A 19727-nucleotide genomic window follows, 5' to 3' on the forward strand; every position below is an offset into this window, starting at 1 on the left:
CGTCTCTATTAAGAAATACAAAAAACTAGCCGGGCGAGGTGGCGGGCGCCTGTAGTCCCAGCTACTCGGGAGGCTGAGGCAGGAGAATGGCGTGAACCCGGGAGGCGGAGCTTGCAGTGAGCTGAGATCTGGCCACTGCACTCCAGCCTGGGCGACAGAGCGAGACTCCGTCTCAAAAAAAAAAAAAAAAAAATTATCCTCTCCATGAGGTGGAATGAAGAAAAAGACCACCCATTTTGTAGAAAGTGAATACTGGCAACAGGGAAGACTACATCAACAGGCTTATTAGAAAAATGAACTGTCTACCATAATTATTTTTCTTTTTTTCTTTTCTTTTTTTTTTTTTTTTTTTTTTTTTGTTGTTGTTGTTGTTGAGATAGAGTCTTTCTCTGTTGCCCAGGCTGGAGTGTAGTGGCATGGTCTCAGCTCACTGCAACCTCTGCATCCCGGGTTCAAGCAATTCTCCTGCCTCAGCCTCCTGAGTAGCTGGGATTACAGGCACCTGCCACAACACCTGACTAACTTTTTGTATTTTTAGTAGAGACGAGGTTTCACCATGTTAGCCAGGCTGGTCTCAAACTCCTGACCTTGTAATCCTCCCACCTCGACCTCCCAAAGTGCTGGAATTATAGGCATGAGCCACTGCACTCAGCTACCATGATTATTTTTCTAATCTTGTCAATTAATAAACAGTACCTGCTTTCAAAATGAAAAAAAGAAAAAGAAAACCTGAATGGAGGTTATGGAAAGTGAATGTGGTGCCCTGGGGTGGGTGACACAGAAGGGGACAGAGAGCTAATTCTCTCTAAGGGGATCCTAAGGGAAAGAGCATGCATCTTTATTCATAGTTTGCAAAACATCTTCACATGTGTCACCTTAATAAACATTACTGCATTTAATCCTCATGAACACACTACAGTCTGATTGTCCCCATTTCACTGGCAGCAAACTGAAGTTCAGAGCAGGGAGGCAACATCCTCAGGGTCATAGATCCCGCGTGAGTGGCAGAGCCAGGGTGCCCACCTAGGTCTTCTGCCCCCTCACCCAGGGCTTATCCCACTGTGCTGACTTTAATCATGTGTCCCTTGCAGAGGATGCCAGGGCCCATCTTCCTGAAACTGCTTCCATCAACTCCCTTCCTTGCTCCCCACACCCCGAGAAAAACAAAAAAGAAAAACAGGCCAGGCAAGGTGGCTCACACCTATAATCCCAGCACTTTGGGAGGCTGAGGCGGGTGGAGTACCTGAGGTCAGGAGTTCGAGACCAGCCTGGCCAGCATGGTGAAAACCCATCTCTACTAAAAATATAAAAATTAGCCAGGCGTTGCGGTGCGCACTTGTAATCCTAACTGCTGGGGAGGTTGAGGCACAAGAATTGCTTGAACCTGGGAGGCAGAGATTGCAGTAAGCTGAGATCATGCCACTATACTCTAGCCTGGGCAACAGAATGAGACTCCATCTCAAAAGAAAAGAAAAAGGAAACGAAAAGGGTGCGGTGGCTCAAGCCTGTAATCCCAGCACTTTGGGAGGCCGAGGTGGGCAGATCATGAGGTCAGGAGATCGAGACCATCCTGGCTAACACAGTGAAACCCCGTCTCTACTAAAAATACAAAAAATTAGCCAGGCGTGGTGGCAGGCGCCTGTAGTCCCAGCTACTCGGGAGGCTGAGGCAGGAGAATAGCGTGAACCCAGGAGCCGGAGCTTGCAGTGAGCTGAGATTGTGCCACCGCACTCCAGCCTGGGTGTCACAGCAAGACTCTGTCTCAAAAAAATTAATTAATTAAATTAAATTAAATTTAATTTAAATTTAAAAAGAAAAGAGAAGGGAAGGGAAAAGAAAAGAAAGAAAAACAACCTCCAATGTCACCCACGGCTGCTGAGATCTACTATAAATTTCTCAGCCCCGCATCCCAGGCCTCTGTGACCCACCAAAATGTCCAGAGAATAAAGTGGATTGGCTCAAAGGTATTGTGAAAATCACGAAGTCCAGCCCCTCCTCTCTGTTCAAGAAAAAGGGACCAAGGCCCAGAGAAGGGAGGGATTTCCCAAATGTCCCAGAGCAAGCCAAGAATGTGGAAGCCAGTTTGCTTCCCTGCCAGTGTTCTCTCTGCTCATCACCCAGCCACCTCTGGCACCCACACCTCTGAGACAAGCTGATGTGCTCAGTCTTAGGATTTGCTTCAGCTGGGAATAACAAAGAAAAAAAAAAAAAAAAAAACAGTGGCTCAATCCAGAATTTATCTCTCAATTCCCAGACAGAAATAGTCTGTCCAAGGCCAGTATGGCACTGCTTTATAGAAGGGACCCAGATCCCACCTCTTTCTTGCTCGGCCAAGGGTGACTTCCATTCACCAGGTCACTCATGGTCCAACATGGCTACTAAACTTTGGCCATTATGCATGCATTCCTGCCAGCAGAAAGGAGGGGTGAAAGAAGCAGTTCACGCTTCCTCTCCCTTTAAGGACACTTCTTTTTTTTTTTTTTTTTTTTTTGAGACAGAGTTTTGCTCTTGTTGCCCAGGCTGAAGTGCAATGGCATAATCTCGTCTCACCGCAAATTCCACCTCCCAGGTTGAAGCGATTCCTCTGCCTCAGCCTCCCGAGTAGCTGGGATTACAGGCATGTGCCACCATGCCCAGCTAATTTTGTATTTTTAGTAGAAACGGGGTTTCTCCATGTTGGTCACACTGGTCTCAAACTCCCGACCTCAGGTGATCCACCCACCTCAGCCTCTCGAAATGCTGGGATTATAGGCGTGAACCACTGCACCCGGCCTAAGGACACTTCTTAGACCCTGTACCCTCCACTTCTACTTCTGTCCCTTCAAAACATGGCCATAGCTTAAGCATAAACAATGCAGGAAAATGTCTTTATTCCAGGTAGCCGTATGCCCAAATAAAAAACAGGGTTCTAATTACTGAGGAAAAGGGGAGAACAGGTACTGGGGGACCACCAGGGTTCAATGTCTCACTAAATCCCCAGAGTCCATCATGCACACTCTTCCTCACCTTGCCGTATTCCAAACACCCAGTCCTTCCTCTGTCCTGTGCTTGAGACAAGGCCTGGTTCATCCTAAATGCCCAATGTTTGCTGAATGACTGAACAAATGAAATTGACTTTTCTGGAATATGTACTGTTTTCCCAGATCAGCTAGAAAGAGTTTGAGGACAAGGATCCTGTGTTATATATCTTTGTATTCACCTCTGCCACCATCCTCCCCAGCTCCCAGGCACACACTCTAGACATGTCGCAAGCCAAGTTCTGCCCTAACTCTGCTCTGCTCACCCCTTCCTCAGGCACCTAAAGAGTGTCAGTTGCTGTCATGGGCTGGGTGTGGTCCAGAATCTCTTCAAGGCCACTTTTTGGGGAAATACTTTCAAAGATCAATCCACCAGCTGTTTCTGAACTAGGTCTGAGCAAATTAATATATCTCCACAAAAGGAAAGAGTTTAAAATGGTTAAAATTGCAGAAAAAGAAATAGATGGCTGGCCAGGCATGGTGGCTTACACCTGTAATCCCAGCACTTTAGGAGACTGAGGCGGGCAGATCATGAGGTCAGGAAATTGAGATCATCCTGGCCAACATGGTGAAACCCCATCTCTACTAAAAATACAAAAATTAGCCGGGTATGGTGGCGGGTGCCTGTAATCACAGCTACTCAGGAAGCTGAGGCCGGACAATCACTTGAAGCCAGGAGGCGGAGCTTGCAGTGAGCCGAGATCATGCCACTATACTCCAGCCTGGCAACAAAGTGAGACTCTGTCTCAAAAAAAAAAAACAAAAAAACAAAAAAAACTTATCAAACTCCCAAATTGTTTGGGTGGGTCGCAGTGGCTCACACCTGTACTCTCAACACTTTGGGAGGCCAAGGTGTCTGATCGTGAGGTCAGGAGTTCAAGACCAGCCTGGCCAACATAATGAAACCCCATCTCTACTAAAAATACAAAACTTAGCCGGGCATGGTGGCACGGGCCTGTAGCCCCAGCTACTCAGGAGGCTGAGGCAGGAGAACCACTTGAAGACAGGAGGTGGAGGTTGCAGTGAGCCGAGATCATGCCATTGCACTCCAGCTTGGGCGACAGAGTGAGACTTTGTCTCAAAAAAAATAAAAAAGATGGCCATCAATATGGAAATGGTTCATTCCTTATTATTTGATAATTTTTATTTACCACCTACTATGTGCCTGGCACTCTGCTAAGCACTGAAGAATCAGTGGAGAACCAGGCAGACATGATGTGGTCCCTGCCCCCATGGAGCTTACAGTGTATGGGTAAGGCTGATATTAATAAAATACCTCTGCAGATGAATGAGTGACTGTAACTTACAAGGAGAAAATACAGGGTACCTTGGGAACTTATCATAGAAACACGCCACTCAGTTTGTGATGTCTAGAAGACTTTCTTGTGGTGTCAGAGGACTTTTTGTCTTGTCTTGTGGTGTCAGAAGACTTTCTTGGGGAAGCTGCGTTTGAGCGGAGAGCTTGGAGCTTGGGAGTGACTAGGAAGGGCAGGGTGTTCCAAACAGGGAACCAGCCATGCAATGCCCTGAGCGGATGCAAATTCCATGTGGGCTACGCCCTGAAAAGCCTGCACCACTGCATCAGAGAGCAAGGGACAGAGTGGCCAGGATGAGGCCTCAGAGGAGGAAAAGTAGGCACAGCCTGTGAGCCAAAACAAGATTTAGGGCTTTATTCTGGGTGTCAAAAATAAAGGGTTTTGTCATCATTCTGAGCAAACTATCACAAGGACAGAAAACCAAACACCGCATGTTCTCACTTATAGGTGGGGATTGAACAATGAGAACACCTGGACACAGGGTGTGGCACATCACACATAGGTGGGGCCTGTGGGGGGGTGGGGGGAGGGGGAGGGATAGCATTAGGAGATATACCTAATGTAAATGACGAGTTAACGGATGGAGCACACCAACATGGCACATGTATACATATGTAACAAACCTGCGCGTTGTGCACATGTAACCTGGAACTTAAAGTATAATAAAAAATAAAGAAAAGAAAAAAATAAAAAATAAAATAAAAATAAAGGGTTTTCCATATAAGGAAGTAACTGAATCTGATTCATATTTTTGAGAATGCACTCTGATTTTGGGGGCAGTGAACTATTCTGTATGGTGAGGTAACAGTGGCTACATGGCCCCCATAGAATGTCCACACTAAGAGTTAACCTCAATGTAAACTATGAACTGTGGGTGATAATGATGTGTCAATGTAGGTTCATCAGTCGTAACAAATGTAGCCCTCTGGTGTGGGATGCAGGTGTAGGGGCAGAATGTATAGGAGAACCCTCTACCTCCTGCTCAATTTTGCTATGATCCTAAAACTGCTCTTTTTTTTTTTTTTTTTTTTTTTTTTTTTGAGATGCAGTCTCGCTCTGTCGCCCAGGCTGGAGTGCAGTGGCCGGATCTCAGCTCACTGCAAGCTCCGCCTCCCTGGTTCACTTCATTCACCTGCCTCAGCTTCCCGAGTAACTGGGACTACAGGCGCCCACCACCTCGCCTGGCTAATTTTTGCACTTTTAGTAGAGACAGGCTTTCACCGTGTTAGCCAGGATGGTCTTGATCTCCTGACCTCGTGATCTGTCCGCCTAGGCCTCCCAAAGTGCTGGGATTACAGGAATAAGCCACCATGCCCGGCTAAAACTGTTCCTAAAAAATAAGTCTACTAAAAAAAAGTAGGCCGGGCGCGGTGGCTCAAGCCTGTAATCCCAGCACTTTGGGAGGCCGAGACGGGCGGATCACGAGGTCAGGAGATCGAGACCATCCTGGCTAACACGGTGAAACCCCGTCTCTAATAAAAAATACAAAAAAAAAAACTAGCCGGGCGAGGTGGCGGGTGCCTGTAGTCCCAGCTACTCGGGAGGCTGAGGCAGGAGAATGGCGTGAACCCGGGAGGCGGAGCTTGCAGTGAGCCGAGATCTGGCCATTGCACTCCAGCCTGGGTGACACAGCAAGACTCCGTCTCAAAAAAAAAAAAAAAAAGTGCACTCTGGCAAGAGGCCCAAGTGAACCTTCTGTGATATAGGAAATGTTCTACATTACAGTTGTGAACATAAGTTAAAGCTCACCAGGCTGTACATTCCCCATTAAAGCACGTTTTGAATTTTATTGTATGTACAATATGCCTTGGCAAGGAGGAAACAAAGGGACCTGTGATTGGCCAAGGCTGGCCCATTGTGAACCCCGTGTGCCTGGACAGGGGTCCTGCGAGCTAAGGAGGAACTGTTCCTGAAAAGAAGTGGGGCGTGGCAGGAGTAGAGGTGGGGGAGTTTTGTGTCACTAGAAGAAGGGGGAAGGGGTCCAGGCTAGACAAAACAACCATGCCCACCACAATGTGTAAAAGGGCAGCGCGGAGACTGAACTAGGGGGCCACCCACCATTCTGGTCTCCTTCTCTGCCTTCCCTTCCTTGCAGTGGTGCTTCCTCCTCCTTTCCCACCAGGTAAAATCTGTGATCTATAATTACGTAGGGACATGCATGCACACATTTCTATCTATCCTTCACGAAGGGTATGTACTGTTTGCATTGTCACATGCCTTGCTTTAACATTCATGCCTCCATTGCCACCACCTTACACTCAAGTCAGGCTGGTCTTCGGTCCTTAGCCCACCTTCAGATCCCTCTACTACAGGGGAGCTCCTAGACCACCTTAGCCCAGATCACCGGGCAGGCAGAGCAAAACCTTGGAATTAAAATATCTGCAGAAGAGTCCACAAATGCTTGGAAGACTCATCATTTTAATCTGGGGGGGTTGGGTTGGGAGAGGAAGGGTGGAGGGAAGTGGGGGATAGTGCCTGGCTCATCTGGAGTAGTCAAACAGGAACCTTCTTCTACACATGGAAATTTTCTAAAAAACTAAAATTCAGTCCCATAAGACATCAAGCTTTTTAAAAAAATGTCTATTAAAATTTAACTGTGCATACATTTTCCTTCAGCAATTCCACTTATAGGAATTATTAAGATATCCTCACCGTTGTCATAGAAAATACTCACCAGTAGAGAACTGGTTAAGTAAATTGTGGCACATCCCAAAGTGGAATATTATGCAGCTGTGAAAAAGAGTGGGGAAGCAACTTAAATGCTGATATGGAAGGAACAGGTATTGAGTGAATGTTAAAGCAAGGCATGTGACAACACATATAGTACAATACCCTTCATGAAGGATACATAGAAATGTATGCATGTATGTCCCTATGCAACTATATATAATAAATTCTACCTGGAATGAATCACAAGAAACTGGTAGCATTTGCTGTCCTCTGGAAAAGAAACTGAGTGACTGGTGAAGGGTCCTCTTGTACTTTTGAATTATGTATAAAGCCTGGGCGCATTGGCTCACACCTGTAATCCCAGCACTTTGGGAGGCTGAGGCGGGCGGATCACAAGGTCAGGAGATCAAGACTATCCTGGCTAACATGGTGAAACACCGTCTCTACTAAAAAATACAAAAAAAATTAGCCGGATGTGGTGGCGGGCGCCTGTAGTCCCAGCTACTCGGGAGGCTGAGGCAGGAGAACGGCGTGAACCTGGGAGGTGGAGCTTGCAGTGAGCCAAGATCGTGCCACTGCACTCCAGCCTGGGCAACAGAGCGAAGATTCCATCTCAAAAAAAAAAAAAAAATTATATATAAAATGTATTTGTTACCTATTCAAAAAAAATTGTTGACCGGGTGCAGTGGCTCACCCCTGTAATCCCAGCACTTTGAGAGGCTGAGGCAGATGGATCACTTGAGGTCAGGAGTTCAAGACCAGCCTGGCCAACATGGCAAAATCCTGTCTCTACTAAAAGTACAAAAATTAGCCAGGAATGGTGGTGCATGCCTATAATCCCAGCTACTTGGGAGGCTGAGGCAGGAGAATCGCTTGAACCTGGGAGGTGGAGGTTGCAGTGAACTGAGATCAAGCCACTGCACTCCAACCTGAGTGACAGAGCAAAACTCTGTCTCAAAAAAAAAAAAAAAAATTCTTGACACTTTTTTTTTTTTTTTTTTTTTTTTGAGACAGAGTCTCGCTCTGTCGCCCAGGCTGGAGTGCAGTGGCCGGATCTCAGCTCACTGCAAGCTCCGCCTCCCGGGATTACGCCATTCTCCTGCCTCAGCCTCCCGAGTAGCTGGGACTACAGGCGCCCGCCACCGCGCCCGGCTAGTTTTTTGTATTTTTTAGTAGAGACGGGGTTTCACCGTTTTAGCCAGGATGGTCTCGATCTCCTGACCTCATGATCCGCCCGTCTCGGCCTCCCAAAGTGCTGGAATTACAGGCTTGAGCCACCGCGCCCGGCCTCTTGACACTTAAACGTGTTAAAAATCTAGTATTACTGGCCAGGCGCAGTGGCTCATGCCTGTAATCCCAGTGCTTTGGGAGGCCGACGTGGGCAGATTACTTGAGGCCAAGAGTTCAAGACCAGCCTGGCCAACATGGTGAAACTTCATCCCTACTAAAAATACAAAAATTAGCTGGGCATGGTTGTAGGCGCCTGTAATCCCAGACTCGGGAGGCTGAGGCAGGAGAATCGTTTGAACCCAGAAGGCGAAGGCTGCAGTGAGCCGAGATTGTGTCACTGCACTCCAGCCTGGGTGACAGAATGAGACTCTGTCTCTTAAAAAAGGCTGGGCACGGTGGCTCACACCTGTAATCCCAACATTTTGAGAGGCCGAGGTGGGCAGATCACCTGAGGTCAGGAGTTTGAGACCAGCCTGCCCAATATGGCGAACCCCTGTCTCTACTAAAAATACTAAAAAAATTAGCTGGGCGCGGTGGTGGGCACCTGTAATCCCAGCTACTTCGGAGGCTGAGGGAGGAGAATCTCTTGAACCTGGGAGGCGGAGGTTGCAGGGAGCCGAGATCACGACACTGCACTCCAGCCTGGGTGACAAGAAACTCTGTCACTCAAAAAAAAAAAAAGCTAGGCACAGTGGCTCACACCTGTAATTCCAGCACTTTGTAAGGTCAGGAGATGGAGACTATCCGGTCTAACACAGTGAAACCCCGTCTCTACTAAAAATACAATAAATTAGCCGGGCGTGGTAGCAGGCGCCTATAGTCCCAGCTATTCAGGAGGCTGAGGCTGGAAAATCACTTGAACCCAGGAGGCAGAGGTTGCAGTGAGCCGAGATTGCGCCACTGCACTCCAGCCTGGGCGACAGAGCAAGACTGTCTCAAAAAATAGAAAAAGAAGAAAGAAAAAAAAAACTAGTATTGTCAAGAGTCAGGACACCATTTACATAAGCTTAGACTGATTCTACCCCCATGAATGGGGTTTTAAGCCCTGCCTCACAGGATCGTTGGAGAGTTGAAATGAGATGACGCACAAGCAGGTGAAGTGGATATTTAAGAAATATCAGCTTCTGTTCTTCCTGAGTTTCCTCATCTAAATGACAGTTGGATTTCCAGCTCTTCTGTCTGTGTAGTTTCTGAAAGATAAATGGGAGGGATGGTGTCCCCTTAATGCTGGGTGACCTTGATCCCATGGTAGATGTACCAGAACCTGGAAGGAGCAAGCAGGGAGGAAGCTCCCTGGAGCCATCCTGCCTTTCCCTGAGCAAACACCCAGGGCGTGGAAACTATCCCTGGAGACTATCTGGCGGGTGGGGAGGGGAGCGGGGGAGCCCTGGCTGCCTCCAGCATGCCTACTTCTGGGAACGGGTTGATAAGACAAGTGACTGGCTTCAGGGAGGATTGGGTGGGGCACAATTGAAAATATTGACTTATGGCACCTATGGTAAGAGATCCTTCTCACTGGGTACTATGACTGCCCTGGGCTCTAACACCACCCACCTGATTCTTGCTGAGGGCCAGGCTACACGTGAGCAGAAGGCAGAAGGTTGGTATTGTTTCATGAATTGTTATTTCAGCTATATATATGTATAAATATTTGCAGGTGGTGATAAAATGAATTTCTTACTGTGGGCCTCTGCCAAAATAGAGCCCCTGCTCTGGATAATGGTGCCGTTAATGTGTACTACCAAAGAGTGAGATCCTCTAAGGTGACAGTGTGCAGATCCCTGGGCCTGGCCCAGGGGCTGGGTGGGAGGTATTGGCGGTGGGGGGTTCCTGGGCTCAGTCTGGAAGCCCAGCTCCATCGATGTGGGTAGCTAGTGAGGTGCTGTGTGGTAGCTAGGGAGGTGCAGAGATGGGGCCCTCAGAGGGGAGCCCGGGGGCTGGGAAGCTGAGGGCCCAGGGACAGGAGCCCTTTAGAGAGACCCCACAGCAGAGCCAGACAGGAGCTTCCTGCACCAGCCTGTACCCACTCACAGTACCCTCTGCCTGTCTCTGTCTAATCTCCGTTGGTGTTTCAGAAAGTCTGGAAATGCCCCCATCTCAGTCATGCTAAGGGCTTGTGCACTTAGCCCAATGCCAAATGGACAGGGTGGCTGCCTGGAACTCTGTGCTGGTGGCAGTGGAGCAGGACTGTGGGGATGCACTGCTCCACCCAGCTGTGTCCTAACCCCTCCTGCCCTGAACCTTGGAGGTTGTCTCAAGAGTCAGGCAAACCCCTTCACACACTGTGCACACTCATGCACACACAGTATACCCTCCACATGCAAACACAGAATGCACACACACCCTTTATATCATACACACAGCATATAAAAACGATAGGAAAGGGGTGGTGGCTGTGACTGAGTGGAGCGGGGAAGAGCCCACATATCAAAGCCAAGTCCCATATAATCTTAGCTTCTAGAAATTGTGGGTGTGACACACCCAAAGGCTGAGAATAGACTCTGAACCTCTGAGGGGATGGAAAAGCCAGGATGCCTTAGTCCCTGACTGCAAAGATTGAAGGTGATAAAAAGACATGTCTGGCCACAAGGAAAGACCACGTGCCTGGCCCAGGAGGAGTACAAGCCTGAGAGCTGGACAGCTCTGGGTTCCAATGCCAGATCTGCTCGTTTCTAGGTGAACCAACTGCTTGGCTTTTCTGAGCCTGGCTTTCCTTATATGCGAACAGCCCGGATACCAAGGTGTAGGGAAGCACACTAAGCTCTCTGCTGCTAATGTCCTCAAAACTTGCTCTGCCTGCCTCTTAGGCCTTGCTACACAGATCAAATGAACCCTGGTATTTGAAAGCACACTGTAAACCAGAAAGCACTGTGCACAGGTCAGTGACTATTATACAGGTGTACACGTCTATGGCAACGAGCAAGGTTTCAACAAAGGAGCCTCTTTAGGAACAGTTGAGGGGGTCAGACTTTCCCGCTGTACACCCCCTGCTTCCTGGACCCCTCCCTCCCACCTCGGTCGACATCAGATGCACACACAGCAAGGACGGTTGGCAGAGCTAGCTGAGGTTTTATTTTGGACCAAAAAAAGAAGCAATTGAATTGTTTTATAGCTGAAGGCATGGGCAAGGGGGGTCCCCACGTAGTAAACTCCCCTGTGGGTGGGCTGAGGGCCCTCAGGTGGGTCTCCTGCTCCCAGTGGTACCCTACATAGCGGTCTCCCTCCCAGGCTCTGGGGCAGCACAAGAGGGGTAGGCTGGGAGGGGGTGCCGCAGCTGTTCACTTGGGCAGGACGTCAGAGGACTCGGACACCAGCTTCCCATCGCGTGTCTCGATCTTCTTCACAACCACGGCCCTGGAGGAGCTGGTGCGGCTGAAGGAGCTGGAGCCCGCGCCAGAGCCAAAGCTGGAGCCCAGGCCGTAGCTGAGGCCAGGGCTTGTGAGGCCCCCATAGGCCGAGCTCAGACCACCTGGTGAGGGACAGAGGTAGCCACATGAGTACAGAAGCCCACCCTTTGGCAGGTTCCATGCCCCTTCCCCCTGCTCACTCCCAACACATCCCAGGGATGGGAGGCTAGCCCAGCTCTGCCTGACCACTGATCGCATGGTCCACTACTCCAGCACTGTCAGGGAAAACCAGGAGCAGGGTGGGAAACAGCTGCCATATATATAGCTGTGTGACCTTGGACATTTAACTGGACCTCAGCTTCCTCAACTGAGGACATTTACAGGTGTTATATAAAAAATAAATGACAGCCAGGCCCAGTGTCCCATGCCTGTAATCCCAGCACCGATCACAAGGTCAGGAGTTCGACACCAGTCTGCCCTACATAGTGAAACCTTGTCTCTACTAAAAATACAAAAATTAGCCAGGCACGGTGGCATGCGCCTGTAGTCCCAGATACTTGGGAGGCCTGAGGCAGGAGAATTTCTTGGACCCAGGAGGTGGAGGTTACAGTGAGCTGAAATCACGCCACTGCACTCCAGCTTGGGTGACAGAGCAAGACTTCGTTTCAAAAAAAATTAAATTAAATTAAATTAATAAATCACATAAAGCATGTAGTATACTTAGCACAGTGCCCGGCACAGAGCTATCGTTTATTTGGATGCTTTCTAATAGTAACTCTATTACTGGGGTCCTGAGTGTGTGACCCCCACCCTAGGATTCTCCCAAGAACGGGAATGCTCAGGCTGAGGTCACTGTGAGCGACTGAGCACAGCCCCCTCCCTGGAGCTGAGGCCTCCCTGGGCCCTGCCTCCTGCCCTCATCCCAGGGCCCTGGACACCCACCTGCATAGCCGCTGGTGGTCTTCGTATGAATACTCATGTTCTGCATCCCGGACTCCAGCCTGTACCCAGACACAAGGGGTATCAGGACCAACTCCTAGCCCTTCTTGGCCCAGAACAACAGGATCCCAAGTCCCAAGGGGCTTCAGGGGGCTTCCACCCTCCCCACCCCAGGTCACAGGGATAGGGAAGTGGGTCTGGTGAGAGGTCCCCACACCCACCGGCTCTCCTCGCCCTCCAGCAGCTTCCTGTAGGTGGCGATCTCAATGTCCAGGGCCAGCTTGACGTTCATCAGCTCCTGGTACTCACGCAGCTGCCGCGCCATGTCTTGCTTGGCTCGCTGCAGGGCGGCCTCCAGCTCGGACAACTTGGCATTGGCATCCTTAATGGCCAGCTCTCCACGCTGCTCGGCATCTGCAATGGCGGCCTCCAGGGAAGCCCTCTGTGGGGTAGGGGACAGGTAAGCAGGTCAGGTTGGGTATGCCTCCCCTGCTCCCACCCTCCCTTACGGTCCTCCCCACCACCACCTAGGCTGACTCCCCCCAGCTCAAATTAAATGAGACTAAGGAAGCAGATCAGGGAGACATGAGCAGCTTCCAGGTGCTTCCCCTCCACCCCCTGCTCAGATCTGTGACACTGTAAGGTCCTCCCATCCTAACTGGACTAGATCCCTGGGTTCTAGACTTTCCTTAAAGCAGCAGAGCTCAACCTTACCCTGATACATATGACTGATTAAAAAAAGCAGACTTGGGAGCATGCATCCCGAGCCCCAACATACCTGCCCCAGCCTCCTTTCACCTCTGTCCTGGCCCAAGGGACCTTCCCTGCATCCCTTAGCTTCCCAGAAGCAGACTGAGAAGCTGAACTGTGGCTGCCCCTCCAACTCCCGAATCCTGGTCTAGGATTCCTTCCCCAACTCCCAGAACCCTCACTCTTCCCACATTATCTCCTCTCGCCAGGATGTGTCTAAGGATCCCCTCCCACCCCCGGCCCAGCCCATACCTGGCCTTTGAGGCCCTCAATCTCAGCCTGAAGCCGGCTGATGTTCCGGTTCATCTCGGAGATCTCAGTCTTGGTGCGCCGCAGGTCATCCCCGTGCTTCCCAGCCAGGCTTTGCAGCTCCTCATACTTGATCTGGTACATGCTCTCAGCCTCAGCCCGGCTGCGGTTGGCGATCTCCTCGTACTGTGCCTTGACCTCAGCGATGATGCTGTCCATGTCCAGGGAGCGGCTGTTGTCCATGGACAGCACCACAGATGTGTCCGAGATCTGGGACTGCAGCTCCCGGATCTCCTGTGGGGAAGAGGGCAAGTGGTGAGGCCCTGTCTCTGCACACAGGGAGCCCTTTTCCACAACAGCCTTCCTTAGGGGATAAGACAGGGGCAGCAGAGGAGAGGAGCAGGTGGGAGTCAGGGTTAGGGAGAGGGCAAAGTTCCTGAAAAAGGAACTAGGTGCACCAATAGTAGGTGCACAGAGGGATCCAATGCAACTCAAAGATTAGGAACAAGGGCTTTGGGGACAGAGTTGCTGCTGAATCGCCACACCCTATGATGACCTTGGATATGTTATTTCACTTCTCTGAACCCACTTTCTCGTCTGTAAAATGGGGTTGATGACTCAACCCTCATGCGGGGGACAGAACATATAGACCAATACTAGCTGAGCAAATATTGGTGGCTGTAATTAGTCAGCAGTGGACCTTTGTCTTATTAGTGCGCTGGGGGCTGGGAGGAACCTCTCTGGCTGAGTCTCAGGGTGGAGGCGCTGACAAGGCTGGGGGACCCTCAGTCTCCTGCGACCAAGAACATACCTCTTCATACAGCTGCCTGAGGAAGTTGATCTCATCAGTCAGCCCTTCCAAGCGAGACTCCAGCTCTACCTTGTTCATGTAAGCTTCATCCACATCCTGGGGCATGAGACGAGGGGAGCCTGAGCTGGGTTTCCACACCCAACCCCAACCAAGGGGCTCCCAAGGTCCACCCAATGGCCTGGTCACAGGACTTTCTAATTGCCCACTTTGTGGTTTGATCCAGCCCAGCCTCTGCCCATCACTCATGCATTCTCAGCCCACACACCACCTCTGCTTCCTGCAACACACCCTCTTCCACCTCCTTCTCTAGGAAGGCTTCTAGGGTCAGATCTCCAGTTCTACTGCTCTGTTTTCTGAACCGTGTTCCAACATCACTGTCAAGAGTTCTGTCCAAATGCACCTACCACTCTATACTTGTCTACCTTTCTGTGCACCCAAATGTTGAAATAAATGAGTTTGTCCCACTACTTAGGAATATTTAGGCGCAGAACCCAGAAAGCCTCTTAGTCTGAGTCTCCGAGCCCCAGCCTCCAGTGTCCAGATGGGGCAAGGGAGACTCCCTCACCTTCTTGATGAGGACAAATTCATTCTCCATCTCTGTACGTTTATTGATCTCATCCTCATACCTGTGAGGAAAAGACTTAGAATTAGAGGATGAAGGCAAAAGGGAGGTTGCCCTTGGTCTTTTGGGAGACAGGGACGTTGTGAAAATCAGGAAAATTCGCCGGGCGCGGTGGCTCACGCCTGTAATCCCAGCACTTTGGGAGGCCGAGGCGGGCGGATCACAAGGTCAGGAGATCAAGACCACGGTGAAACCCCGTTTCTACTAAAAATACAAAAAATTAGCCGGGCGCGGTGGCGGGCGCCTATAGTCCCAGCTACTCAGGAGGCTGAGGCAGGAGAATGGCGTGAACCCGGGAGGCGGAGCTTGCAGTGAGCCGAGATTGCGCCACTGCACTCCAGCCTGGGCGACAGAGCGAGACTCTGTCTCAAAAAAAAAAAAAAAAGAAAATCAGGAAAATTCAGTTCGCAGAGATGCAGGATATGAGAGGGCTGGTCCTTCTGTCTTCCCCAGCTACCCTCTCACACCCTCACCCCTCCCTCAGCCTGTGGGAAGCAGGAAATCTCTCTCCAAATCCATGAATACACATCGCATTGGACACCTTAAGAGTGTTAACAGCAGGACCTGACATGAGACCTCAAACAGAACTTGCTGGAGTTTACTAGAGGTCAAGGGTCAAGACTAAAGAGGGGCCAGAATGTACAACAGTGAGGCCCGTAGGCTATCTCTCCCATCTCAGGTTTACCACATAAACGTTGACACATAATTTGTTCTCCAAATCCAGATAGTTGAGACTGAAAGGGGGTGGGTACTATCAACAATTACGCTAGGACCCCGGACATAAATACAGACTGTTCTGAGCAAACCTCATCATGTGGTCACCCTAATTAGATAGGACTGCAATGCCCACAACAGAGGGCCATGGGGACTTGGTCCCAAGGTCCCAAGGGGTGGAGGAGAGACGGTGACTTCAGTTGGGTGGAGAGTGGGAGTTGCTCACTTGTTCTTGAAGTCCTCCACCAGCCCCTGCATGTTGCCAAGCTCTGCCTCCAGCTTCAGCTTCTCCTGGCCCAGAGTCTCCAGCTGCCGCCTAAGGTTGTTGATATAACTCTCGAACATGTTGTCCATGTTGCTCCGAGCCGTCTTCTGCTGCTGCAGGAGGCTCCACTTGGTCTCCAGCATCTTGTTCTGCTGCTCCAGGAACCGTACCTGTATGAAGTAGGAGAGAGCAAAAAGGTGCACATCAGGCCAGGGCTCAAAGTCTGGAGGGAAGCAAGCAGTCTTTTCTCTTAATCCACTCCCCAAGCAGTAACGTCTCCAGGCCCCAGGAACCTGGTTAGCTGTTCTGGAAGGATCACCTATGTCCAGGGGTAGAAAGCAAGGCATGATGATGAGTGAGGTGGGGAGCAATGTCCCTTAGCACTGGGTGGGGGAAAGAGTTAGAAGGAGACGGTGAGGGAGTTATGCTAAAACTGCATTTGCAAACTAATAGGTCTAATTTCATTTACATAGATTGTATATTACAGATCAATAAAAATGGCCAAGTTTTCTTTCTTTTTTTTTTTTTTTTTTGAGATGGAGTCTCCCTCTGTTTCCCAGGCTGGAGTGCTGTGGTGCAATCTCGGCTCAATGCAAGCTCCACCTCCCGGGTTCACGCCATTCTCCTGCCTCAGCCTCCCGGGTAGCTGGGACTACAGGCGCCGGTGACCACACCCTGTTAATTTTTTTTTTGTATTTTTAATAGAGACAGGGTTTCACCGTGTTAGGCAGGATGGTCTCGAACTCCTGACCTTGTGATCCACCCGCATCAGCCTCCCAAAGTGCTGGGATTACAGATGTGAGCCACCGAGCCCGGTCAAAAATAGCAAATTTTTCTAAAGATGTTAAGATTGAAAAATGGGCCAGGCGTGGCGGCTCACGCTTGTAATCCCAGCACTTTGGGTGGCCACGGCATGCTGATTTCTTGAGTTCAAGAGTTCAAGACCAGACTGGCCAACATAGTGAAGCCCTGTCTCCACTAATAATACAAAAATTAACTGGGCGTGGTGGCACACACCTGTAGTCCCAGCTACTAGGGAGGCTGAGGCAGGAGAATCACTTGAACTAGGGAAGTGGAGTTTGCAGTGAACTGAGATCATGCCACTGCACTCCAGCCTGGGTGACAGAGTGAGACTCTGTCTCAAAAAAACACACACACACACACTTTGTAATTCTTTGTAAACTGGAGGGTATTCTTGGAAGACAGAAATCTTTTAAGAGTACAGCCTAGTTCCCTCCACCACTCTCTGCAAATCGCTTTCTTCCCCAGGTCATTCTGTCCCAAAATTATTTAAAAATATATATATATATAGTGATTATAACATCTTATCCTAATGGAATGTGGGCCAAGCACTGCTGAACTCTTTACATACGTAAGTTTGAAGAGGCAAAAACTCTTGGATTTAGGGGCTCTCGTGTTCATTTTATAGATGAGGAAATAAGACTTGGCAAGGGAGTCCATCACCAGGAACCGGCAGAGCATTGCGAACCAAGAATTCAGATTCCAAAGCCTATGCTTAGCTACTCTCTATAAGCACCCCAGGGCTAGCAAAACGCAGTCAACAAGTCAAGTCCAGGCACTTGGAGCGCCAAGGGCCCCCGACCACAGGGTTCCTGGGGCTCCGGTTCCTCCTGGTTGACTCTGCCCCAGGATTTCCCTCCTCCCGTTCCCACAATGCCTCCCAGGAGCCAGTCAGCGTGAAGGACCCAATCCTCGGGGCCGCCGGGGGCCGGGGGCCCCTAAGGCAGCGGAGTCCCAGGGCTGCAAAACCCGGCCTGGCTCCTGCTGTGTGAACGTGGAGCCAGGCCGCTGGGGCGGAGCAGGGACAGGACGCGAGAAAGGGACACGGGCTGAATGGGCGAGGGGTGTTGGTGGGCGACTGCGTTATCTGAAGCAATAAACTTAACAGGACGTGAACCCCGGGCGGGGCGTCCCACACCCACAGACTTTGAATCCTGGATGGGCTTTCCGAGGCCAGGCCCTGGCGCCTCCTCCACCCCAGCCCAGCCCAGCCCAGCCCAACACAGCCCAGCCCACCCCACCCCACCCCACCCCAGCCCACCCCCGACGCCGAGCTCCGCCAGGTGGACTAGCGCATCCCGAGACGGCTGCCAGCAGCCCCTCACCCCGCCCGCGTCCCCGCCCACGCTGCCGGCGCGGAGGTCAGGGTATGACTCATTCTGTGACCCCCGCACTCAAGCCTCCGGGCGCCAAAGGCCTCAATCAATATTTGCCGGTTTGAACCGAGACATCCACTTCCTTCTCCTAGAATGCTAGAATCCCACCAAACGCCTATGTAAAAAAAAAAAAAAAAAAAAAAAAAATCACAAGGCACCACTGGGCAGCCCTTGGGGTAGTGCCGGGTAAAAGGCGAACCTGGAGGAGGGTAGTCCCAGAACAGCTGGGACTGCCGCAGGGTGATAGCTTAAAAGACGGTCAGAACTCGGGTTGGAGTGAGAACAATAACTGCTATTATTTTCTATAATTTAGGGACAGAATGACCTGGGGAAGAACGGGATTTGTAGAGAGGGGTGGTGGGAACTAGGCTGTACCCTTAAGTTGTCTCTCTCTTCCAAGACCCTCCAGTTTAAAAGGGAAGGAGGAAGACCCAGGATTCATCCCGGCTGTCCAGACCCTCTCCCCACCCTCACCCAGCCCAAACCAACGTGCACGGGAGGGGTGAGTCGGAGGCTGGAAGGGAGAGTGTCGCCAGGGCAAGTGAGGCCCAGCAGGACGCCAGTTGGGGGCTGGAGATGTGCACAGGGACCGGGATTACCAGGAGAAAGGGGGCGCGGGCACAATCCGCCACGCAGGGGGGACCCTCACCTTGTCTATGAAGGAGGCAAACTTGTTGTTGAGGGTCTTGATCTGCTCCTTCTCCTGGGTGCGCACGGCCTGGATGTTGGGGTCCACCTCCAGGTTAAGGGGACTCAGCAGGCTCTGGTTGACCGTGACTGCGGTGATGCCTCCCATGCCGCTGGCCCCACCATAGCCGCCGCCCAGGCCACCCCGAAAGCTGCTGCTTCCCACTCGGGAGAAGCTCGAGGAGCTGATGCGAGCACCGGGCCCACTCGTGTAGGAGCGGCTGCTGAAGGCCCGGGGGCCAGAGGTGGACACCTTGTAGGACTTCTGGGTCACCCTGATGGACATGGTGGAGGCAGGAGAGGAGGCAGGCGGGCCAACCAGGAGGAGATCCTAGAAGGAGCGGAGATGAGGAAAGCTCTCAGGAATGGCCTTTTATAAAAGAAAGCCCAGCCCCGGGGGATGGGGGGGAAAGGCCTCGTACCTGAGTGGCTAGGCCCAGAGGGGGCTGGGCCTAACCCGTCACCTGCCACCTCCCGGCAGGACTCAGGTGGGGGCAGCAGAGAGCTGCTGCCACCCAAGGGCCCGCTCCAACCCTGGAGCCCACTCCAGCACCACCCCCAGAAACCCAGGAAAAGGCAATTCAGTGAATATGAAACTGGAAGAAATCCTGTCCTGGCACAAGCGCCTGTAACAGGGAGACTTGCCTGGGCGGCCCAGCCACTACAACCCTGACTCCTGGGTCTTGTCTCCCTCCCTCCTGGGGGAAATAAACTGGAGGACTGCGAAGTATGGCAAAAAGGGGTTTCCTAGCATTTGGGTCTCCTCTGAGCTGCGGACACCCCAAAGAAACTCTCCTGTGTTCTCCCGGATTGAAGCGATTACCAGGGCCTGCCTGGGCTGGATGACAGAACAGCTGGAGTCCAAAGCCTTGAATCTGAAATCAACCATTTGCTTCATCTCTCCAGGTTACTGTTCTACCCCTAGCACCTGTT

At 51.0% G+C, this 19727-nt stretch overlaps 1 protein-coding gene across 1 annotated transcript; it reads right to left on the bottom strand.

Moving 5' to 3' along the window:
* Positions 1 to 11277: 11277 nt before the first annotated feature.
* KRT8 (keratin 8) lies at positions 11278 to 19145 on the bottom strand. Its single transcript, XM_005570949.4, has 8 exons — positions 18757 to 19145; positions 15892 to 16100; positions 14895 to 14955; positions 14330 to 14425; positions 13522 to 13812; positions 12741 to 12961; positions 12523 to 12581; positions 11278 to 11702 (listed from the first exon to the last, which is right to left on the bottom strand). The coding sequence occupies exons 1-8, from the start codon at positions 19078 to 19080 to the stop codon at positions 11512 to 11514; spliced, it is 1452 nt and encodes a 483-aa protein (XP_005571006.3). The 5' UTR covers positions 19081 to 19145; the 3' UTR covers positions 11278 to 11511.
* Positions 19146 to 19727: the final 582 nt, after the last annotated feature.

The sequence above is a fragment of the Macaca fascicularis genome, chromosome 11, assembly GCF_037993035.2.
Source record: "Macaca fascicularis isolate 582-1 chromosome 11, T2T-MFA8v1.1".
Lineage (NCBI taxonomy): Eukaryota > Metazoa > Chordata > Mammalia > Primates > Cercopithecidae > Macaca > Macaca fascicularis.